General features: G+C 44.8%; 1 protein-coding gene across 1 annotated transcript in view; it reads left to right on the top strand.

Moving 5' to 3' along the window:
- The window catches only part of EPHB1 (EPH receptor B1), a 417903-nt gene that overhangs the window by 356722 nt on the left and 36085 nt on the right, over window positions 1-25096 (top strand). The window contains exons 11-12 of the mRNA XM_001498502.7: window positions 5865-6112; window positions 13503-13718. Coding sequence (XP_001498552.5) covers window positions 5865-6112; window positions 13503-13718 — 464 coding nt within the window. The remainder of the gene's footprint in view (window positions 1-5864; window positions 6113-13502; window positions 13719-25096) is intronic.

Consider the following 25096-nt stretch of genomic DNA (forward strand, 5'->3'; position numbering starts at 1 on the left):
CACATAGCCAACAGCTACAGCTTGAAATACCTGCTGGCAGGTTGGATGTTTCATTTTCAAAAATTGAAAATTCTTTCCTTCTGATTTTATATATCACAGTTGAGGCATTTAATGCTGCTGAACCATTTTTCTCTCTTCCTCGTTTTGTCAAGGAAGGTAGAAGAGAGGATCTGGCAAGGAGCTGAAACTTGTACAGAATAATTTCAGCAGCTGTCTGGGAGGACAGTCACAGGAACTGGCTAAATGACCCTCAGCTGACAGCCTTGAGGGCCTTGGTTCTCAAACTCCAGCCAGACACCCGAATCACCTGGAGGTGTGTTAAAACCGAGGCTCCTGAGCTTCTGATAGGTCCAGGCGGGCCTCAAGAACCTGCATTTCAAACAAGTTCTGGGGTGATGCTGATGCTGTTGAGCAGACATCACACTTTGAGAACCACCACTGAGAGCCAATGGCCACCAAACTTCCCTAAAGCTGGAGCTGGGTCCTAGCCAAGGGGAGGTTTTGCCGTAGGAGAGGCTCCAAGGTCAGCTGCAAAAGTGCTGCCAATCAAAGTCCAGCCAGACCAAAATTAGGCTGACTGCAGTCACAGTCAGTACGGGATCTTCATAGAAAGAATCAACCGCAGCCACTACCCAATGGTTTCTTGTAAGCATCTATTTTAAAAATAATGTTAATGCTGCATGTGTTGAAGCTATTTTTTAGGTACTATGAATTTTTATTTAAAAAAATGGAAAACATATGGGCATGATTTGGAGCTCATATAAAAGGAAGCTCTTTAGTGTTTAGATCACAGCAAATCAAAGCACCACAGGCATCAAGTTCTGGCTCTAATTACAGAAAAGATGTCAAAAAAGCAAAAATAGTTTCTTGAGAATAGTGTATGAGCCTGAAGTTAAAGATCACAGGTGACAGCAGTTCTTAGATCGTAAGCGACACGAGGCCTTGGTTTTCTACATATTGGTAATAACAGCCCATTGACTCCCACTCCCTCTGAGGCTGTGGAGGCGCTAGAGGGCCAGAGCCCCCAGACTTCAGCACCCTGGGCTCACCTGGGGACAACCCACCATGTGCAGATACGGCAGCATGACTCCCCCACTACCCCTGGCTGACATCCTGCTGTGGCTGGATCAACCTCCTTCAGGTCCCACTGGGCTGCAGAAACCTCCTTCCCCCATTTTCTCTTCCAGTGCCCATCCCTGTCCTCCCAACCAGGCCCCTCTCCGTGGCTTGTCTTCTTTAAACCACCACCCACATCTTTGTAGTTTACAAAGCACTTTCACATACACACCACACCTTGTTAGGAAGGCCCTCCGTCAATCATTTCTTTTGATTGTGTAGAGCTGGGAACGCTGAGGCTGGAGGAGTGCCTCGCCCTGAGCGTGTGGTGGGGCTGGTGCAGACGTGAGCTGCTTCTTTTGCTCCCACCAGAGTTTCTCCCCACTGCACCAGGGCCACTAACTACAGGGTGGACCACAGCCTCTGAGAGAGGACTGTGGATTGAGTGACTTCCTCTGCAGTTGGGCTTTGAAAACCTCTGGGCTTGGAGAATATGAAGTCATTTCTTTGCCAGACAGGAAAGGGCGATTTTTACAGAATCACCCTTCTTTAAGCCGCTGCTTTCCAGTGATCGTGGAGTAAATTTCTGAGAGCAGTAACACCGTTACCACCATAGTGACCCATTACAAAGACATCTCTCCCAACCTAAGGAGAGCCCTTTTTTTTGACTTTATTTTTTTAGAGCAATTTTAGTTCACAGGAATGGTGAGCAGAAGGTACAGAGATTTTCCACGTACCCTCTGCTCCACACATGCAGTCGTACATTTGTTACAGCCGATGGGCCTACACTGACACATCATTATCACCCAAAGTGCACAGTGTACATTAGGGTTCCCTCTTGGTGTGGAACAGTCTGTGGGTTTGAACAAACGTATAATGATGTGTACCCATCATTACAGTTTCATACAGAGTAGTTTCACTGCCCTAAAAATCCTCTCAGGAGAGCATGCTTTTTATTTTACAATTTTTAAAAACGATACAATGAGACCCTGCAGAGGATGTAATTTAAAACTAAAGCATTAGAAGCATTGCACTTGAAGACCAATCGGCACAAAGATTAAACAATGAGATGACGTCTGTCAGTTAGGAAGGTAATGTGATCCACACCATCCTGTATAGCTAGAACTTTTCAAAGCCACACCTTCGTTTGTTTGTTCCTTCCTTCCTTCTTCTCTTCTTCCTCTTTGCTCACGTCTATAAAGCCATCACGGCGTCAGGCCCTGTGCGGGGACAGGCAGCCATATGCACTGCTTTCAAAAGAATTTGAAGGGGTGGGGATAAATTCCGGGGACTCCAAGGCCATTGGCAGCTCCCTAATCCATTTGAAATACGCTTGGGTAGTTTAGACCCGTGGTTCTCAGTCTTGCCTGCACATTGAACCACCTAGGCGGCCGGGCCTAGCTTCACGGGCCTGTGACCAGTACCGTGGGACGGGGCCCCATGCTCAGAAGGGCCCACACTTAGTTTAAATTCTACTGTCACAGTCTTGAAATTCTTAATCTTTGAACAAGGAGTCCTGAGTTTTCGTTTTGCACTAGACCCTGCAAATCATGTAGCTGATCCTGCAGGCAGCTTTCAAATGTGTCCGTGCCCAGGCTGCACCCAGACCCACGAATCAGAATTGCTGAAGGTGGGACCCAGGCCTGTGTACTTTGTAAAGCTCCTCAGCTGACTGAGTGGGCAACCAGCTTTGGGAACCACTGGTGTAGACAAGAAGCCCTCCACTGGGGTGTTTATGTGTGTGTTGTGGGGGACGTCAGATTCACCTGGAGCACTTTCCAAACTCCACACACTGATGTGTAGAAACTGATGAGTATTCTGATTCACAAATATTCTCATCCCACCTCACTCCCAGGCAGGAACTTTCGATGAATATAACATCTGTCTCTGAGACAGTCTCACTGCATTTGCTGTTCGCTGGCTGCTGAGTTGCTGTGACGGTAACTGCATATGAACTGCTGGGACCTGCACAGTTGGGGCACGGTGGTGCCTGGATTGTGACTTCCTATCCATACAGCTGTGATCCCTGTGACACTGCAAACTGCGCACACCTATGGAGAGGTGGTGTGGCAGGAAAAGGGATGGGCGTGGACCACAACCCTGGCCCTGTCTCACAGCTGTGGGGTGTGGGCATGTTTTCTTCATGCCTCAGTTTCCTTATTAGTAAAATGAGCATAATAATACCCATGAAGGTCATGAAGCTCATGAAGGTGCTGTGAGGATTAGTGAGCTAAGACATGCAAGGGTCCCAGCACTGTGCCTGGCACGCAGCGGGTGCTCAGTAAATATTGGTGTCCTATCTCCTCCAAGAAGAAATATTAGCATACCTTTCCCCTCAGTTCTCAACTGAATCTTCGCTAAGAGAAACAGAACTCATTATCGTGTCAACAAAGAAGGAGTACTAACCAATATTCTCCAATTAGTATACTTATCAAATATGCAATTTGTATTCACTGAGCTCCTGGTTATTGAATACTTACTAGGTCAAAGTGTCAGAGGGATAGATTCCATATGTGTACAGATATACACATACACGCATGTCTTCATGGATATAGACATACACAAGTGTATATTTACACGCATATATTTATACACATACATACATATACATATACACACATGTATGGCAGAACCCTATTGTTCACTACTTTTCTTTAAATCTTACTCATTTGAACTACAAAAGTAATGCTTGTTGTAACAATTCAAACAATGTGAAAGTAACTTAGTTTACTATCCTGTCCTTCCCCCTCCTACTCCCACCCTTCTAGTATAACCATTTTTTAAAATAATTTGAAGTTAAAAATAAATCTGATATGGATTTTTCCATCTTTTTCTTTTGCACACACACCCCCCCCCCACATGGACACGTGCTACATATCACATTCTGTAACTTGCTTTTCTTGTCTTCTTCATTTGACAATAAGCGGACATCTTTTGAAATCAGTCCGCATCACTCACTTGTTAGTCCTCAACAGCTTGTGGCATTCTGCAGGATGGCTGAGCTGTTTCCAGCCGTTCCCTGGTTATGGTCATACAGTGTTTGGCTGTAGAAGAAGATGCTGCATTAAACAGAGATTTATACAAATTTAAATACTTCTACTTCTAAATCTTTTGGATAGAGCAGAGAGAGAGTCTCCAGCAATATATAACCTAAGAGTGGGCAAAGTGAGAGTCAAACAGATAATAAGAAATATGCTTCTCCAACTTTTACGGGCCTGCCCACGAGGTACCAGTCATCGCAGTGGGGTGCACAAGCTACAAACGTGCATGAGACTCAGTGTGACCTCGAGGGGTTCACCAAAGCAGCATGTGATTCAATGTCAGAGCCAATGTTACACATGATATATGTCAGCATTGTAAGGTCCGTGTTGAAATCTTCCCAGTGGTGCTTGAGCCAACCTCCGCTCCAGCCCTAGATTCTGACAAGTTCTGTTGACTCTGGAGCAGTTTTGCATGAAAAGGCCTTTCATGTAGCTTCCTCCCAACCTTTTTTGCAGCAGAAAACACAAGGGGCTCCCAACCAAATCACAGAGGAGATGTTAACCTGCTTTTTTAATATGGCCAGTAATTTATCTGATTGCTCAGTTTGCTCCATCATTTTCTTCCAGAAGCTGAAAGTGAAAAAGAAAGTTTTCCCAGCAGAAAGCCATGTTTCTCCTGAAGGCCTGAGCCTTTGTCACCCATTTCGGTGATGCACTTACAAGGAGATGCTAAACTGTTTCACATGAAAGAATTGGAAGTTACAAAACCAAGTTAAATCATAAAATAACTTGAAAGCACATTTAACAGGATTCAACAGTGTTTTTTAAGCAGCTATGAAATAGTGTTGCCAGAATTGTTTTTACTCCTGGTGAGTTTACTGCAGAAATGTTTAAATGCTATGGCACCCTTGGAGGTGTGCCCACAGCTCATGTTTGCTTAGAAAAACCGCTCGCTGTTCAGCTGCCAAGAGTGCAGGTAGCTGCCACCCTCCAGCTGCGGCGCCTTCGGAATCTGCCTCAGCTTTCCCGCAGAGCCCCAGCTCTTCCTGGCAGCCCCAGCCAGTGACTGAGCATGCGGGATGCTAGGGCCTGGGCCTTTCTGGAATGAACACTCTTTACTCTAGAGCTCTCTGTTGAGTTGATGAGACTGTCAGGTCTACATCAGCCAGGTCTGCTTTGCAATGTGGGCCTCTCATTGCCTGTTCCCGTTTCCTCCTTTCTTTTCATAATGGCAGGTCTGCATCGTAATGTGGGACCCTGGCCAGTCCTGCTTCCTCCCGCTTTTATCCTGCACAGCATCTGCTAACTTCCCTGTCTAACTTCTCAGTGTCTGCTTTCTGGGGGACCCAATAGACACAAACGCTTTCAGGGCAATGTAGGAACATAAACGCTATACATCTCATTCAGAGGACTCAAGTACCTGAACATGTCCCCTAGCCCCTGGACATTCTTGCGCCAGGCTCTGCTAAAAACAAATTATGATTCTGCCAAAGTGAAACTGACCATTTCATTTCAATTATTCAGCTGGGACACAAATGAAAAACCAAACTTGGGGAAAAACAAACTCATATATATTGTGAAATTCCACTTTAGTCGCTCGAGCTCTTTCTAAGAACTGAGGTAAGGAACATATTTTAGTATTCCTTCTGTGTTTGCCGTGAACTGATTAGAGCTGAGACATCATAGTTACAATGAGACAACACTGTTTCCATTTCTGCCACTTTAATCACAATTCTACATTGAGCACCATTGTTCTTGATCAGCTGCCTCCCCTTATGGCACCACAGACTGAGAAGGAAGAGGGTAATAATTGCATTCTTGTTGCAGGAGAGTTTGGAGAGGTGTACAAGGGGCGTCTGAAACTTCCAGGCAAGAGGGAAATCTATGTGGCCATCAAGACGCTGAAGGCCGGGTACTCAGAGAAGCAGCGTCGGGACTTTCTGAGTGAGGCGAGCATCATGGGCCAGTTCGACCATCCCAACATCATTCGCCTGGAGGGCGTGGTCACCAAGAGTCGACCGGTCATGATCATCACAGAATTCATGGAGAATGGCGCTCTGGATTCTTTCCTCAGGGTAAGAGCAGCTCAGGGGCATGGATGGTGTGAGCCCTGGTGGACGCTGGGGAACAATGTCTGGGGAGAAGTGTCTATGTGAGGCTAACTGGCCATTCAGGAATGGCCCAGTGAAATGTGAGTGGGGACTGGAGATGTTAGCAAGGTTAAGAGATTTCTTGCTAAAAGGAAAGGATAAAGCAAAGCTTGAGGAACACTCAGTAGGAGGATGGCATGGAGTGGAGCCTTGATCAATACTTGTTGGATGAACAAGAATGATAGGGGAGGGCAAAGAATGACCATCGGTATCTGCATGAATCACTGAGATCGCGCACACTCCAGTGGCCATCTCTGCCTTTTCCCCGGCACAGCCGCCCTCCCAGCCAGCTCTCTTCATTGCAGCTCACAGATAAAACAGGTTGTCCTTTTTTGTTATCTGGGCCACGTGCCCTCTGAGGAGGCACTTGTGGGCAGGAAAGGAGAAGACTGTGTCACAAGCGTCCACAAGTCTTTTCTGGGGTTGATGAAGAATTGTGACTCCCAACCAACCTGCAGCAGAGATGGGGGTACCTCAAGGCCTATGGCTGGGAGATCTGTAAAAGAGCATTGTCAGAACATGTCCAATGGAGCCATAGTGGAACCACTTTCATTTCTATGCCCAGAAAAGGAGTGAGTGAGCATGGCCATGATGCTGACGTCTGGGGAGTGGGAGCTGACGGAGCACAGGCCAGGGTGCAAAGCCTGCATGGGACCAAAGGCACAGCTGGGGGCTGCTGGGGAGCCTGAGAGCAGAGGGTTCAGGGGGCAGCATCAAAGAGTGGGGCAGGGCCCTCAGAGCAAGGACTTCAGGGCAATACCAAGCAGCAGGCTACGCACATCACCAAAGCTGCCAAACGGTAGCTGTAGCTGCAGATCAAAGGACCATGTGTGTAGTCAGTCATTAAAACATTCACGGAGTGACTGCTCTGGGCACGCCCTGTGCTGGGTACTGGGCTTATAGAGATGAAAGCGAGATTGCTCTAATGCTGTGTAACAAATCACCTCAAGACTTTAGTGGCTTAGCACAACAACGGTTTGTCTTGCTCGTGAACCTGCAATTTGGGCAGGGCTCAGTGGGGACATCTCTGTTCCACGTGTTATCAGCTGGGGCAGCTCAAAGGCTGAGGCCTGGAATCATCCAAAGGCTTGTTTACTCATTTGTCTTATGATTGATGCTGAGTGTCAGCTGGCATCTCTCCATGTGGCCTGATGGGGCTTCCTCACAGAAAGCTGCCCCAAGAACAAGCACCCTAAGAAGAAAAGTCAGAAGCTGTATCAGTTTTATAACCTAGCCTGAAAAGCCACACAACATCCTTCAACCATAGTGACAGGCCCACCCAGAACCAAGGGAGGAAAGAGTCCCCACTGTTTGCTGGGGGACAGCAACCCGATGTCTTCTTACACATAAGGGGTGGGAGATCCTCTTATGTCCATCTTAGAGAATGCAACCTGCCGCAGAGGTCCCTGCCCCCGAGGACCTTAGCATTCAAAGCTTGCAGCCATCATCTGCCTAGATTATGCTTTTTGTTTCCAAGCGTGGACTATAGAGGTGTCACATAAAGGAGAACTGAAATCTTCCTCTCTCAGAGGAGAGAGAATTTATCTCTTAGTGGAGAATGAGGAATTTGCAAGGCAGGTGGGGGAGCGGGCAGGCAGGCTGCTAGAACAATGGAACAGTGTGTTCAAAGGCCACAGGAAGCTGGCCTATTTGGTAATCTGTCGGCAGCTGCATGGTGGCTCCAAGGCTCAGAGGCAGAGCTTAGGGGCTGCAGTGAGGAAGGGTAGCTGGGGGACGTGTCTAGAAGCTGCATTTGCACATTTGAAGCTACCTTTGTAGGGCGAGCACACGCTTTTTCCCTCATCTGAGTCATTAGGCAGCAGTGCTTGATTTTGATGGGGTGGGGGTACCACTGATGTAGACTGTGGGGCCCTGTGCTTTGCCTGGTACAGCCTCCTGGAGCCTATGGGTTACGCCTTATATTTTGAAACCCCAGTACCTAGCACAGTGAGCACCTGGCAAATGCTAGTTGAATGAAAGACATGAATAACCATTTCTGGGGCAAAAGCGTCCAGGAGTGGCAGGAGAGATGTAGTCATCCTGAGTGTACATGGTCTCCTGTCCTTGTTGCCAGACCTCTCGTGTCAGAGCAGAGTATGGACCATGCTTTCCTGGGGGCTTTCATTCGTGCTCATAGATCTCATGCAGACAGCCAAATAAAAGTAAGTAGGAGACAATGTTAGAAGAAAAAGTATTTTCTGGAACCAGCCTCCGGTCCCTCTCAGGAGTCATTTATTTTCTACAAGTCACCTGTCTGTACTTCACAGAGGAGTCACAATATGATCAGACTCTCTTCCTGGAGCATGCAGAGGAGCGGGGATTCATTCTCAGGGGCCTATGGAAAGTCAAGCCCCACACTGTTGCTCTGCACAGGGCTATTTGCATTCAGGACCCAGGACAAGGGGGCATGTTGGACACCAGTATTTTTCATGATGATGGGACCTGGGCAGTGATAGAAAAGCTAGAGGCGAGAGAGGGGCCCAGGAAAACAGGAGAAAGGACAGCGAGAAAAGAGCGGCCAGAGCCAGCGGTGCCAGAAGGAGAGGGGAAATGAAGCGTTTCTGACTCCTTGCACGGCATGGAGGCAGGTAATCTATAAATCTAATTTCAGCCTTACTACCAAACCCTGGAGCATAGCAACATTAATTGATGTATCTGCTGCTTGATAAAATCGAAAAGTAGGTCATCAGTTCAGTTCTGCAGGGTCCATCTTCTGGGAAGTGGTATAATTTTAGGATCACCATTCAGAGAAGAAAGGAAAAGCCTTAGTCCTCAATTTGTGCAACTGTTTCCTTCCCTCCGACTGGTCCTTTCACACCGGACGTGGAGCCTTTGGAGAGTGGCCGCAGCTCCAGCTCTGGGTCGGTGTCTGAGAGGCTCTGGGCATCGGGGATCCAGTGAGCATATCGGACATAGCTTCTCACAGCCCACTCACTGCCCCTCTCCCATGGCAGGACTTAGAATCCCTCACATTCTGGAGGAATTGGAAGCACCATTATTCTTCAACCACATCTTCAGTAGGTTCATTATTATCCATTTTTTTAAATGTCTGTGCCATGGATTTGTAGCACAAGAATCCATAATTAAATATTTACTTCTTGGCATTCAAATTCGGAGGACTTAATCTGGTGGCCCTTCTATAATCTTAGGCACAACCCCTGACGCCGTCATCAATGTTCCATGCCATAGCCAAGAAGGTCAATATGCTCCATAAGGCCTCTGTGCCTAAAGTTTGGCCTTGTGGTTGCTACTGGCTCATTCCCAGATGGTCATAACTGGAAGACTCTTGGAAATCGCTGAGCAATGTCAAATGGAGACATTTGCATCAAAGAAGCTCATTCATGCCTGAAGCTGGACGACAGCAACCCAGATGTCAGGAAGAGAACACCAGATTGGAAGTCCTGAGACCAAGGGTCTGCTTTGGGCTCTGCTATGAGTCACCGTGTGGCCTTAAGCAAATCTGTTAACTCGATTTCCCAATCTATAAACTAAAGGCATTGAGCTGGATGATCTTGAAAGGTCTCTTTCAGTTAAAAAAAAAACCTATGATTCATTCTCTTCAAACAAATCAAATAAGGGTTTCATTTCCTGAAGTGGATTTGTCACTGAAAGTTGAAATACCTAAATCCTTCCTATCTAATAAAAGGGCCAGCAAGTGGCTTCAGTGAATTTGCAGAAAAGCAATTTCAGCAAAAAGCACTTCATGAAGGGAAGAAAGTCTAAATCATTTCACCTGGGCCTGCCTGTATTTCTTCTCTGTGCTGTGTTGTTACCGTGTGCTCAGCATGGAGCCAGGCCCTCTCTGAAAGTCACTAAGAAATCTATTTTTTTTTCTATCTTGTTTATCTTTGTGGGCCAATGTTCATATCTCTGGAAGTTCTTCTTGGAGAGTTATACCAATGAACTGAACATAAAACACTTGAACATATCAGAAAATCTTAATATGGTCATATCTTTTAAGTTTCACCAAAACTTTGAACTTGCCAGGTATGACCCTGTCTTATCATGCTATGTGATTCCCATGCTAATGCTGAAGAAAATGTGTTGCTCATTGCAGAGTAAGCATATTCCAATGGAAGAGGCACTGGATAGGAGTTAAAAGATTCAGATAAGAGTAGCATATTTGTGGTACACTTGTCTCTACTTTCTATTTCTATGACCTTGGCAGCCATCATTAATCAAAGCTTATCCATAGCCTTCTTCTACACACAGTGTTGGAGGCAGCCATTACCAATTGATCAGAGATGGAAAGTCAGTGGAGAAGCAATTTGCTGTTCTGGACTTAGATTCTTTTTTTCTTTTTTTTAAAGATTGGCACCTGAGCTAAAATCTATTACCAATCTTCTTTTCTTTTTCTTTTTCTTTTTCTTCTTCTTCTCCCCAAAACCACCTGGTACACAGTTGTATATTCTAGTTGTAGAACCTTCTGGTTGTGCTCTGTGGGACGCGTCCTCAGCATGGCTTGATGAGCAGTGCTATATCCGCGCCTAGGATCCAAACCAGTGAAACCCTGGGCCGCCAAAGCGGAGCCTGCGAACTTAACCACTTGACCACAGGGCAGGCCCCTGGACTTAGATTCTTAATATGAATCAAAACCACCCCGAGCGATTTCAGGCTGATCACTTAAACTTTCTGGATTTCCTTTATCCTCTCTACAAAAGCAATATACTATTGCCTGCCTCGCCTACTCCACAGGACCAGTTTTAAGGATCAAAAGATATTTCTGTAAAGTATGACTTACCATTCAAAAGTCAAGCAATGGAAGAAATCAGTGTTTGTTGATTAATTGATCCAAACTTCAGGCCTGCATCATTAGCTCCTGACCATCCATTACTACAGTTGGGGTGGGGGTACTATCACAGGTGCCAACCTGTTGAGCTCAGAATGCACTGTGAACTAGGTTCTCCCAGGGTAATGATCCTAGGATGTCTCCCGCACACACCCAGGAGGCTATGAGGAACCCACATTTCTGTCCCCAGGTGTCCTCTGTCTCTCTCACCAGGCATCTGAGGTATGTGGGAGAGCTGATTTGTGAGGCATATGGCCTTGCTGATAATACCAGCGATCATTGCTGCGTCTTAGTATTCGTGGGGCACTGAGCTAAGCCCCTTCACACCTATTATCACATTTTACCTCACCAAAATTCTGGGAAGCGTGGATACTATGTTCTTGTTTTGTGGATGTGGAAATCACTGCTCTGGAGGTTAAATAACTTGCCCGATGCCATGCAACCAGTGAGCGGCAGAGCCTGGATCCAAGCGGTCTGTGTGGCTCCAAATCCTGGACTTTTAACCACTTCTTGGCCTTTGTTGGCCCCAGAAACTATAAGGATGACTGATCTAAATATTCAAACAAATCAGACAATAAAGCGGCTCTATGAAGTCTTGACTAACTTAAAGTGGAAGCATAGACACACTGCTGCCCACGCTTTCAACACTGCTCCTCTCAGAGTTGTTCAGTCACCACCAGTTCCCCCCAACATCTATCTACCAGTGGGCTTCTTTAGGGAGATACTCGTTTTTAACCACATTGCTGTCATTGTTAGAATTTTCGGTTGGTGTTTTCTCTAATAAACAGGGTATTTTTATAGCAGCTCTTTTATTTTTCCTTACTTATGGAAATGCTTTTGTGGGAATGCATTCATAAATGATGTGTCCACACATATTTAGGTGAGATAATGCAGAAGAGTGTAGCATATACTATCTCACATATAGTAGGTGCTCAATAAATGAGAGCTCCTCACACTATTTATGCTTTCTGCATTTCACATGGGAACACTGGGGCAGAGGAGGTGACTGCTTTGCCCAGGGCCTGTGTTCAGCAGTAGCTGGAGTAGACCCAGGGAGACCCGCCTACTCCGACCTCTCCTTCAATCAGAGCGTCTCAGTGCCTGGTCCAGGCTCTACTTACAGAATACAACTCATAGCCCTTTGGCGAGCAGCTGGGGCTGGACTAGATGGGAAAAGGTGTTCTTGGCAACCTGGCCCAGGGTCCACTAATCTAACCAGTGTGTGCCGAGCCAAGACCCAGAGGTTTGGGGGAGGCAGAAGGATGCACAGATTCATTCACTGAAGAGTCTATCATCTAACCCTGGAAGAGGGCATCCATGCAAGAAACTGTGATTGCAGAGAAGGAAGCACTTCAGGTTGGCATGAGAGGGAGCAGTCACAGCTCCCATTCACTAGAAGGGTCCATGTTCCAGACGCTGGGTGTGCACTTCCCCTGACCACCAATCCCTATGAGGTAGGTGTGGTTATCCCAATGTCAAGGTTGACAGCACTGGTAGCACCCAAGGAAGACACCTTAAACGTTTATTTCTGGAAATAGGAAGAGATGTCTAGGTCATTCATTCCACATGTGCTTACTGAGCTCTTTCTATCGACATTAAAGTTCTCAGCACTGGGAATACTGTGGTGACCACAGAAGAGAGAGTTCTTGTCTCAAAGAGCTTAGAGTCAAGCAGCAGAGACAGACAGACACACAGACACATACACACATGCACGCATGCACGCACACACACATGCATGCACACACACAGGCAGCTAAAACTTATGATATGTGCTGAGAAGAAAACTAAGAGCATGCACTGACAGGTAGTAGTAAGAAAGCGCTAATTACAGTTGGGGGAGGGGACTGGTTACAGAGACATCCTCTCCAAGGAAGTGAAGTTTAAGTGGAGACCTGAAGGGCAGGTAAGTTTGGATTGTGGGGAAAAAACAGAGGGAATGGCATGTGTAAGGACCGTAAGGCAGGAAGAGCTTGGCTTGGGAAAGGATTGAAAGGTCACCAATCATTGTGGCTTTAGCACAGGAGTGAAGGATAAGGTAGCATAAGGTGAGGCAGTAGATGATTCCGTGGGGTCTTGTGGGCCATGCGAAGAAGTTCGCAGCTTTTCCTTAATGCAATGGGAGGCTAATAGAGAGCTTTAGCCAGGGAGTGACATGACCTGATTTATGTCTTATAAAGATGGCTCTAACTCCCATGTAGAGAATGGATTGTGGGGGCGGGGCAGCTGCAGGGAGGCTGTTACAGGTGAGGGATGACAATGACTTGGTTAGAATGGTGGCAGTGGAGACAGAGAGAAGTGGATGGGTTTGAAATGTAATTTGGAGATGAAATCAACAGGGTTTGGCAAGGAGAAGAGAGCAGAGCATTCAAGGAGAGGGATGAAGATGGGGTTTGGGGAGGGAGGAGGCAGTGAGTGGCTTGGCCTGGTACTGACAGAGGCTGACAAGCAGTGGGACCATGGCACCTCAGCTTCTGTTTAACCACTGAAGCCCATCTTGATCTCAATGCCCTTTGTGTCTTATTACAGCAAAATGATGGACAGTTCACGGTGATCCAGCTGGTAGGGATGCTCAGGGGCATCGCCGCAGGGATGAAGTACCTGGCCGAGATGAACTATGTGCACCGGGACCTGGCTGCTAGAAACATTCTTGTCAACAGTAACTTGGTGTGCAAGGTGTCTGACTTTGGCCTTTCCCGCTACCTCCAGGATGACACCTCAGATCCCACCTATACCAGCTCCTTGGTGAGTCTTTCTTGGCATTCTCAGGTAAAAGCGTGGCATGAGTAAAGGTGGCTGCACATGGCTGGGGACCCATGGCAGGGCAGACTGGGAAGGACTGGGACCTGAACTCGTCTCTCCACTGGGGGAGTCAGGTGCTGGGTGGACCATCCATTGGCCAAGAGAAACAATAGCAGCTGGTTGTCCAGACAAGCATTTGGGCAGAGGCTGTGAGGAAGGGTCGGTGTCTCCTCCAAAGCCATGATGTTCCTTGGATATTTTGGAACAGATGGTTTGGGGGAATCCAAACAGTTGGACAGTAGCATCAGAGACATCTGTCAGCAGGGAGCAGGTTCCAGTTGGGTTGGGCACTGTGCTACCAGGTAGACTCTTTGTCCCCTTCTCTCCCTCTCCATTGCTTCCCGATAGCTTCAAGTGCCATCTACATGATGAGTCCTCTTAAACTTGTATTTCCTGCTCAGCCTCCCACTCCATAGCCCAAGCTGCTCTAATCATCTGGGTCCAACCCCCTAGTTCACACAATTCCATTTAGAACTTCCACAGGTCCAAAACAAAGCTCTAGACTTACTCTCTGGTTTCCTCTCCCCAGTCTCTCCATCTCAGTGGTTCACCACTCAACTAATGACTGAAACCTAGGAATCAGCCTTGATTTCTCTCTGTGCCTCACCATTCCTGTCCAATCCCTCAGCCACTCCTATAGGTTCCTATAAAACCTGCCCCTTCTTTCCATCTCTACTGTCCCACTCTGTTCCAAAGCACCATTCTCTTTCACCTGCACTGTTACAGTAGCTCCTTAACTAGTCTCATGGTTTCGTTTTGTCTCCTTATATCCATTCTCAACAGCATCCAAAGTGATTGATTTCTTACCTACCTATATTCTTTCAACTTGCAATACATGATTATTATAAAAATGAAAACAATACAGAGAAGAGGAAAAGAATAACTGAGAAACTGCCATTCCCTTGAAGCAGGAGTCAGTAAACTTTTCCTAAAGGGCCATGTAGTAAATATTTTAGGCTTTGCTGGCCCAGAGGCAAAATAGAGGATATTCCTCTATTTAAAATGTAACCCTTTAAAAGATACAAACACCATTCTTAGCTCCTGGGCTGCAGGAAACCAGATGACCAAGCAGAGTTGGCGCTGTTTACCAACCCCTGTCGTGAAGCATTACTTTCAGTTAAATGTGTCTCCTTTCACATTTTTCTCTTTGTTCAAAATTTTGAACTTTTTAGTTTATAAAAATGGGATCATACTATGCCTGTGACTCTGTGTCCTGTGTGTCTCGAGCTTTCTTACTGTCAGGTTACTGTCCTGAAAGTTTGTAAGCATTCACACCCCACCAGGAATGTATGGTGCGTCTTCCAACATCCTCATGAGCACTGGAAGTGATCAATCCTTACAAATTTGCTAATCCAAAGATGAAAAATGAGACCTTATTTTGTTTTCGTTTGCATTTTCAGCTCACTGCTAGCGATTTTACTGTCTTTTTACACAGGTACTGGGATGTGTGCTTCCTCTTCTGTTCATTATCTGTACATGTTTTTAACTATTTTTCTATTGGGTTGTTTGATGGTTTCTTAGAAATTTACAGAAAGTTTTTTATATTACCGATGTTAACCCTTTGTCTGCCAAATGCGATACAATTAATTACCCCTCCTCCTTTTTTGTACAAAAAAATACAATTCTTTTTTGTATTCAAAAGAATACAATTGTTCTTTTGATATTGCTTATGATATCCTTTGGCTTTCAAAAGTGGTTAATATTCATTTAGTCAAAAATAGCTATCTGTTTCTCTATGTCTTCTTGGATTTTCTGGTTTATTTTAAAAGTTTTCCTCACTCCAAGGTTATAAAATGCTTTTTAAAGTTTCCTGTACTATTTTGTTTGCGTTTTTGTTCTATGTTTAAATATTTAGTACACCTGAAATTTATTTCTTTTTCCCAAGATTTTATTTTGAAAAATTTCAAGCATACAGAGCACTTGATAGAATTTCACAGAGCACAACCATATACTCACCACGTATATTCCAGAATTAAGATCTTGCTTTGTTTGCTTGTCATATAACTCCCCATCTAATCATCCCTCTGTCCGTTCACCACTCCATCCTATGTGGTCGCCGCATTTCCAGGTAAGTTGCAGACATCAGTACGTATCACCCCTGAACACGTCAGTGTACGTGTCTTTAACTAGAGTTAAACATTTGTTTACATTCTTTTTTTTTTCCTTAAGGTAAAATTTGCATATAAGAAATGCACAAGTCTTAAGTGTACATTTACAGAGTTTTAACAAATGCATAAAACTGTGTAACCCAAACTCCTATCAAGACGTAGAACCCTGTCGTCACACCAGGAAGTTCCCTCACGTCCCTCCCCCGTCAATTCTCACCCCGACCCCACCCCGGAGGCAACTGCTGTTCTGATTTTTTCTTCGACCGTGGGTTTGTTTTACCTGTTCTAGAACTTCACGTGACTGGAATCATACATATTCTGTGTTCTTTGTGTCCGGCTGCTGTCACTCAGCATCCTGTTTGTGAGACTCATTCTTGGCGTGTGTGCCTCAGTAGTTTGCTCCTATTTATTGTAATAGTCCATGGTTTATTTACCCATTTTCTTGTCGATAGATCCCCAGAGCTGTTCTTGAATTTGGTTTTGAATATGTATTAGGGCGTATCTTCTTACCCTGTTTCATCCAGGTGAATAGATAACTATGGAACACCACTAATTAAATATATTATCCATCTTTTATTGAATCACATGTCATCTTTGTCATATATTAAGTCCCTTATATAAATTATGTTTTGATTCTCAATTCTGGACCATTGACCTATTTGTTGATTCTTGTGCCCAACTATATTGTTCTGATTATGATAACTTCAAGGAAAGTTTTACTATTTGGGTAAACTAAGTTATCCTTCATAAGAAAAAACAGTTCTTGACTGTTATCAGACACCTTTTCATTTAAGGACAATTTAAAATGACTTTATCAAGCCCCAAAACATGCACATACAGAATACCCTCATGTTTGGATTTTGAATGAACTCTGTTGCTACCTTTGGGTGGACTCACATTCTGATGACCTTGAGTCACCTCAGTCATGATGTGAGCCAAATACACAATTTGTGTATGCCTTAGGTAAGATCTTTCCCAAATTATTTTTCTGTATGCATCATGTAGATCATTTATTGTGATTTTGTGTTTCTTCTAAATAGCAACGCTTATAAACTCCTAGACCTAAGAGCTTTCAGGATCTTTCACAGTCATATGTTCACCTGCCTCACCATATTTATCATATTATTCCTCCACATTTTGCCTTTTATTCCAAATAGAGAACGTTATAATGTTTGCTGATTAAACACTTTGTTTCAAAAATTACAATTTATTCACATGAAAAGTATTTATTGAGCATCTACTGTGTGCCAATATTGGACTACAAGCTAGGGGCACAATCCTGATCAAAAAGAGACATCACTGGGCCAGCCCCAGTCGGCTAGTGGTTAAGTTTGGTGCACTCCACTTCAGCAGCCTGGGTTCGGTTCCAGGGTGTAGACCCACACCACTTGTTGGTTAGTGGCCATGCTGTGGTGGTGGCTCAGATAAAAGGAAAAAAAGAGGAAGATTGGCTCAGAGCGAATCTTCCTCAGCAAAAAGAAAAAAAAAAGAAATCATTTCTTTTCTCACATCACTCACAACTTAATGAGGAAAGAGGACATTAATAAGACATATACACAAATAAGTGCATAATTACCAGTTGAGAGAAGAGCCACTGTGTTCTGTGAGAGCATGAATAGAACAATAAATAACAAAGCAGTTTGACTTTATCTGGGAGAGTTAAAGAGGGTATCCAGAGGAGGAGATGGTACTCCAACAGAGATTTGAAGAATAAGTCACCCAAATGAATGGGGCAGGTTAGGGCACTGAGAGAGAGAGAAGCAGCACATACAAAGGCCCTGTGGTAAGAGGGAAAATGGAATATTAGAGGAGCTGAGAGAGGACCCCTGTGCTGGGAATTTGGAGAAAGAGGGGGAAAGTGGCCAAGGAGGTCAGCAGCAGTTACATCATGCAGGGCCTTCTAGAGCCTTGTGATGGAATTTACAGCCTCAAAGTACTAGCAAGTCATTCAAGGGCTGTGAGTGTGTGGATACGTGTGTGTGCACACAGATGCACACACATGACCCAATGGTGATGGATTTTCATTTTAGAAAAATAACCTGGCTTTTTCTCTTGCCAACCCCTTCCAATCTCTTCCCTTCCCTTCCTTAAAAGCAAAACAAAACAAAATACTTCTTTGGCTTTCTTCCTTCTTTTTTTTTCACCAGAAAACCATTTGGCAGGCCCAATCAAAGTAGACATCCTGAGCAAGGGAGACAAGCCCTCGCAGGGATGGAGACCCACGTGTGAGGGGATTGGCAGCCCGCAAGAGTGGGAAATTAACTTTATAAGGGAGATTGAGAAATATATTGAAGATAATGGGAGATGTTGGAAAAGGAGGTACAAATATGCAAAGCATATTTGCTGGAATGAATTATGTGGTATTGAATCGGAATTGGAGGTATTGGTATGAACTTGTAGTTTTCAATACAGAGATAAAGAAATAAATATAGGGTGAGAGAGCCTCAAATCAATGACACTCATGTAGCAAAGAGTACACCTGGCACTCAGATCCTGGATTCTATAGTCCCTTCTACACTAAAAGCAATCAGAACTTATTAGAGTAATGACCCTTTCCAGGGCCTGGGCAGGGAAAGTACAAGATGAGCATGGTATATCTGTTTGTGTCCAAAAGTAAGAAAGTACTCAAAGAATGATGGGGACATGTCAAAAGAAGACAACACTGAGCTTGAAGGGACTCCCAATGTCCAAATACGGGATAATTGGAGCTTCAAAATATATAATGATAGTAACAGATTACAACCTATTGACTAAGATAGGAATTATTGAGTCCACACTGATATGAATATAAATGAATAAATAAATGGAGAGAAGAGAAAGCTTTTCCCAATAGTGGAAAGAATGATATTATTAGAAAATCACTATTTGGCAACCATCAAATTAATAATTAGATCAGATAAGAAACATTAATGGATGCTAAAAGTTGGGGTGAAATTGGGGAAAGAAATAGGATTTTACATAGCCTTAAAGCATCTCCCTACAAAATATTTATTACAAAGGGGAAGAATGTAAGTTTACAGAGAAGTTTGTCAAACACCATCTGAATCAAGTGTTTTAAGTTCATACCACGAATCACAGGACAAGTGGACATTGTGTGCCACTTAGTAGGATGCGAGGAAAAGAACATAAGCATTTGAGATACTCTGTTCAAAATGTATAAGCCAGGTACCATCGTGAGGAGACATTAGACTAACTAAAATTAAGGTACATTCTATTCAATGCCTGGCCTATGATCTTCAAAAGTTTCAAGGACATGAAAGTCAGGGAGACTGAGCAACTGTTCCAGATTGAAGGGGATTCCAGAGGCAGGTGTGATAACCAGGTAACACGTGGGATCCTTAATAGGGTCTTTCTGGGACAGTTGTTGAGAGTCGGAATGGAGTTTCTGGGTGAGGAGTGTACAGACATTCTTTGTAGTGTTCTTGCAACTTTTGTAGAGAGTTGAAACTATCTCAAAATAAACTATTTTTTAAAAACACTTACCCTGCTTGCAGTGTGGAGTTTGGGTGGGAGAGGCAATAGAAGCAAGAAGATGTGTCCAGGGGCTCTGAGACAGTGGGAGTGAATGGAGCCCAGAGGGTTCGGGGAGCACCCTGGAAAGGACTTGCTGGTGGATGTTGCTTAGGGATGAGGGTGACAGAGGTCCAAGAGTGACACCCAGTATCAGACCCATGCCTCTGAATGGATGATGTTGCCATTCTCTGAGAGTGGGGATGCTGGAAAGGTACTGGTTGGAACAGTAGAAGGGTTGGGGAGTGGATTGTAGGTTTAGTTTAGAATGGTGTTTCTCAAAGTTGGAAGAGTATCAGATTCATCTGGAGAGCTAATAAGGAGCATGGAGGCACAGATTCACTGAGGTAGAATAGAGTCCAGGCCTTTCCATTGTGACCATGATTTCCCAGGAAATTCTGACACCCACAGAATTTTGAAAGGTATTTGTTTAGAACATTTTGATTTTTATGTGCTAGTAGGGTATCTAAGCAGAGCTACTGAGTAGGCAGCTGGAGACGTGGGTTTGGCACATGGAGGAAAAGTCCAAATGAAGATGTATATTTAGGAGTCATTGGCATAAAGGCAGGAATCAAAACAGTGGGTGTAAATGTACTTGACTTGGGAGAGAGTAGAGTGGGCAAGAGGCCTCATTCTGAGCATGACGGAGCCCTCCATTTACCAATACAGGTGTATATAAAGTAGGAGCTGTGGAAGTCCAATTGTGCCTTTCCTCCAGAGAGGCAATTACTAAGAATTTGCTGAAACTCCTACCCCGTCACTTTGCAGACAAGAGATCCATGGCCCAGAGTGGTGAACTGAGTTACCCCCAGTCATATAGCCTGTTAGTGCAGCTTGGCCCTCACTCTAGGTCTCCAGACTCCAAGCCTGGTGACAGGACACTACGGCTCCCTATCTGGCCCCACAGTGTGCTGGACCCCTTGCCCAACTTTGGTCATTTGTGATGTCCCAGAAAGTCTGTTTCTCTGTCTTTATTTTTTCCCCTTTTGCTTACAAAGGCCCAGTAAAGGACTGACTTTGTATCCAAGCCAGCTGTCGTCTTTGCCAACTCGCTCTGCTGGCCTTTGGGCCTTTGGGTGACAGATGCCAAGGGATCTTGAATCTCTCCCCACCCCATCTTCAGGCAGAGGCGAGCAGGCTATTAACTTTATCTATTGATTTTTCAGCTCTTGCTTCTTTACATTTTTTTCTTGGTTACTCTAGAACTTATATATATAATTTTTTTTTAATTTCAATCTGCTTAGGGTTAATATTGTACCACTTTATATAAAATGTAGAAACAACAACAAAATCAAAACATATAGTCCATTTACCACCCTACTCCTGCTGCCCTTTATGTTATAATTGTCATATGTGTTATGTCTATGTACATTAAAAGTCCCAGAAGACAATCTGACAGTTTTTCCTTTAAGCAGTCATATGTAATACATAAGAGGAAAATGTTTTGTTTTAACTCAACATAGTGACCATTTCTCTTGCTTTTTGTTCATTCTGGAAGATCCAATTTGCTCTTTGGCATCATTCCTTCAGTCTGAAGAACTTCCTTTGTTATTTCTTGTAATGCAGGTCTTTGAACAACAAATTCTCTTAATTTTCCTTTATCAGAGAAATGTCTATATGTTTTCATTCATTCCTGAAAGACATTTTTGCTGGATATACAGTTCCAGCTTTATAGGTTACTTTTTTTCTTTAAGCACTTTAAACATGTTGTATCATTGTCTTCTGGTTGCTGTGGTTTCTGATGAAAAGTCCTCAGTTATTTGGATCATCGTTCCAGTGTGTGCATGTGTGTGTGTGTACATATATATATATATATATATATACGCTGTGTGATTTTTCTCTAGCAGCTTTCAAGATGTTCTCATTATCTTTGGTTTTTAGCTTTATTATGATGTATGATGTGCCTGGATATGCTTTTTTCCACCAATTTATCCTGTTTGAAATTTTCTAAGGTTCTTAATTCTGTAAATTTATGTCTTTCACTATTATTTGGGAAGTTTTCAGCCACAATTCTTCAATTATTATTTCCCACCCCTTTTTCTCTCCTTCTAGGACAACAGTTATCTATTTGTAGTACTTTTGAAATTGTTCCACAGGTTCTTGAGGCTCTGTTCATTATTTTCCCCAATTTTTTCCCTTTCTTCCTCAGATCTATCTTTAAGTTCATTGATTCTTTCATTCGCCATCTCCGTTCTGCTAAAAAAAAAAAAAAAAGGCCCTGTATTGATTTTTTTCTGATATTGTATCTTTTTCTCTACAATTTCTTATTAATTTTTCTTTTATACTTTCTAATTCTCAGCCGAAATGTCTTATTTTTTTATTCATTCTAAGCATATTTTTCTTTACTTTATTGAGCATAGCTGCAATAGCAGCTTTAAAGTCTGGGTCGTCTTGGGGTTGGCATCTTTTTTTTCTGGTGAAAACGGGTTACGTTTCTCTAGCTCTTTGTGTGTCTAGTAGTTTTGGATTATATACATTGTGACTGTTATGATGTAGAGACTCTGAATTCTGTTACATTGATCCAAAGAGTGTTGATGTTTTCGGTTTAGCAGTGAATTAACTTGTTACACTCAACCTGCAAACTCGGTCATGTGTGCAGTAGGCAACAGTTCAGATTTCAGTGCTTGTGGTTTTCAGTCCGTCTCATACATGCATGGTTCAAGGGTCAGCCAGAGAATTGGGAAAACCCAGAAGTTGGGATTCCTTTTCCCTGGTTCTCATTTCCAGAGATCCTCCCCAACTCTGCAGCAGCCCTGATTATCTTCCCTTGGTTCCTCCAGCCAGACAGAGGGTGGGTTTTTCAGTGGGAGTTTTAGCCACGAGAGCTGACTGCCCTCAGGACAAAACTGCAGGAAGTAAAGTTCACTTCCGCGCTGTTCAGTCGGTGAAAACTTCAGGTTGCTTTTCCTTTCTTTTCTTTTTTCTTATTTTCTGTCCTTTCCTCTTCTCTTGTATTTGTTGTTATTTGCTGAAGAGTCCGTCTGTTAGCAGCATATGTCTCCCACCAGAAGTGGAACCCTCCACTTATTACCCGTGATCAGCAATTCCCTAACACAGTCCTTAAGACACTCTACTCCATCTTCATTCCCCTATTCCATGCAGTTCTTTCAGGATCTCTTTAACATCATCATCTTCTAATGCATCTTGTTTTACTCTGTTAGTGAAGACCTCATTAAGAGCTATTAAAGTTCTCTAGGTTTTCCTACCAGGCTCTCAGCCTTCATCTCTCATTCTGTCTTAATTCACCACCATACTTTTCTGCAGGTCTTCTTTCTCTATTTTAAATTGCTATTTCTAGCCCCAGGAGCATTTCCTTCCCACCAGGCTCCCAGAATAATGAACAGATAGAATTTGTTCTTTTGTGCTTTCTTATGATTGGAATAAACCCACTAAAGTAGGGAGGAGGGAGGAGTTCTGAATTGCTCCCACTGTTCCATCCTTTATGAGATAAATGAGCTGGGCTGGGCTCTAACACCTGTACCATTTACACAGTGCTCTTTTTGGCAGGTATATTTCTGAATACTGTTGTGGGTGTTCAAATCAACAGTCCCATGTGCCTTAGTTTGTTCAGGCAGCTGTGACAAATACCGGAGACTGCGTGGCTTAACAACAGACGTTTATTTCCCGCAGTTCCAGAGGCTCAAACTCCAAGTCAAGGTGCTGGCAGACTTAGTTCCTGGTAAGAGCCCTCTTACTGGTTTGCAGGTGGCCGCCTTCTCCCGCATCCGTGCATAGTAGAGAGAGAGAGGGCTCTGGTCTCTCTTCCTCAAACTATGAGGACACCAGTCCCATCATGCGGGTCCCACCATCATGACCTCATCTCAACCTAATCACCTCCCAAAGGCCCCGCCTCCGGATACTATCACACTGGGGGTTAGGGCTTCAACATGTACATTTCAGGAGGACCAGAGCATTCAGTCTGTAACACCATGCTTGTGTCATAGACTAGGTCTCAATGTCTGACTTCACAGGTCACATTCTGGTAATTACTGGTCCTGTCTCCTGTTACCAAGAGAAAAAAGAGGTACACACATACCAGGAAAGGTGCCATGTGTTTGATTAAGTCTTTGCATCATGGGCTCAAACACACATTCACAAATCTGATCTGCCACCCATAGCCGCTCCCACGGGTGGACAAAGCCCCAGTAGAATTCCATAAATCTCTGGATGGCAGCTTTCTGCTGGTTAAGTCAAAAGCTCTACTCCAGCGTGGATTGCTTGCTCTTCTGATCAGTAAGAAAAGGCCACATCCAGTCCCTTTGTGAGCAAAATCTTCCCTTCTTAGTATTCAGCCACGTTCCTTCTGCTAAAGTAGTGTCAACGTTCCCATCCTCCAGAGCCCCAGGCTGTCTCTCTAAGAAGTCTCTGGCCTTGCTCTGCCTTCCCGCAGCCCCGCTCTCTGCAGGCCTCCCTGTTTTAAATGAACTGCACTCCGTCTTCAAGGTGCCTCTGATCTCCCTCAGCCCCTTCTCCTTTGCTCCTCCTGCGGTGGTGTCCTCTTGTCTCAGGCCCCAGCTCCTCCCACACCCTGGCTTTCTGGGCTTCTGAGACTCACCTCCTTCCCAGCCCATCAGTTCCTCCTCCTCCTTGCTGTCTCTCTTCTAAGGTCTGCTGACGTTCTCTGCCCTGCTCTGTCCCCCTCTGTGAACTTCAAACAGAGCTGTTTCCGGGGCATCGGCCCCTCCTGGTGGGAGGCAGGAACCATCTTCTCAGGCGATTTGCCAGCTGTGCCCTTGTCCTTTCTTGATCTTCATTCCCGTGCCAGTTCTTCCTCACATGCTGCGCTGCCTCTTCTGCCCCTCATTTCCCACACGGACTGCCTGGACCGGCTCGGGGACGGCTCAGCTGTTCCACTTCCTCTAGAATCCTCCCCATCTACGTCAGACTCATTTCCTGCACTGCTCTGGGACCCTGGGCATGGAGGGTCCATCCTCCCTGTGGGACTAGGGACAGCCTCTCCCCGAGGGCAATCTCTGTGGGTACCTGACCCCATGGCTCATCCTGCTGGGGGCGTCAGGCCTGCCCCTCACAGGCTCTGCAGAGGCCCTTACTCCCCTGTGATGAATTTCAGCCATCCCAGGTCACCATGGATGCATGACCCTAGTCCCATCCTCCCCCATTATTCCTCTGAATTGTTGTCCCAGCTGTGGCCTCCATCCTCACCGTGTTTCCAGGAGAGAGCAAGAATTCTAGCCACGATCGATTCCACGCTGATATCTGGAGCGCCTTTCCTTTCACAAAAAAAATTGACCTTCATTCCATGATACGATGCTGCCCATTTGAGCCCTGTCTTCCCACCTGGGAAGGTGGAGAAAAGACCCTCTCTAGAATTCTCTCCCCATCTGGTGTGGCAAAATAGTTCTTTGACGTGGTGGGAAGAATACAGGACTCGGATTCAAACTATGCTCTATAGATTTGACCTGAAGTCTCCTCATCCATGAAATGGGATTTGTGGGAATTTGTAAGACCCCATGTGATAAACTAGAAGCAACCCCCAGTCCAAGTCCTGCTCCGGTCACAGCTTATGTGATGGCTGTGGATGCTGCACAAGTGCTCACCCACCTCTCAGAGCCCACAGCCCAGCACAAGACACGCTCAGGGGTACATTTTCAAGGCTAACTGGCAAAAAGGATCTTATAACTTTCCCTATTCCTAGTCACTCCAAAGCAGAAAACAATAGAGCAGAGAGCCTCCAGAAGCCCA

Source organism: Equus caballus, chromosome 16 (assembly GCF_041296265.1).
Source record: "Equus caballus isolate H_3958 breed thoroughbred chromosome 16, TB-T2T, whole genome shotgun sequence".
Lineage (NCBI taxonomy): Eukaryota > Metazoa > Chordata > Mammalia > Perissodactyla > Equidae > Equus > Equus caballus.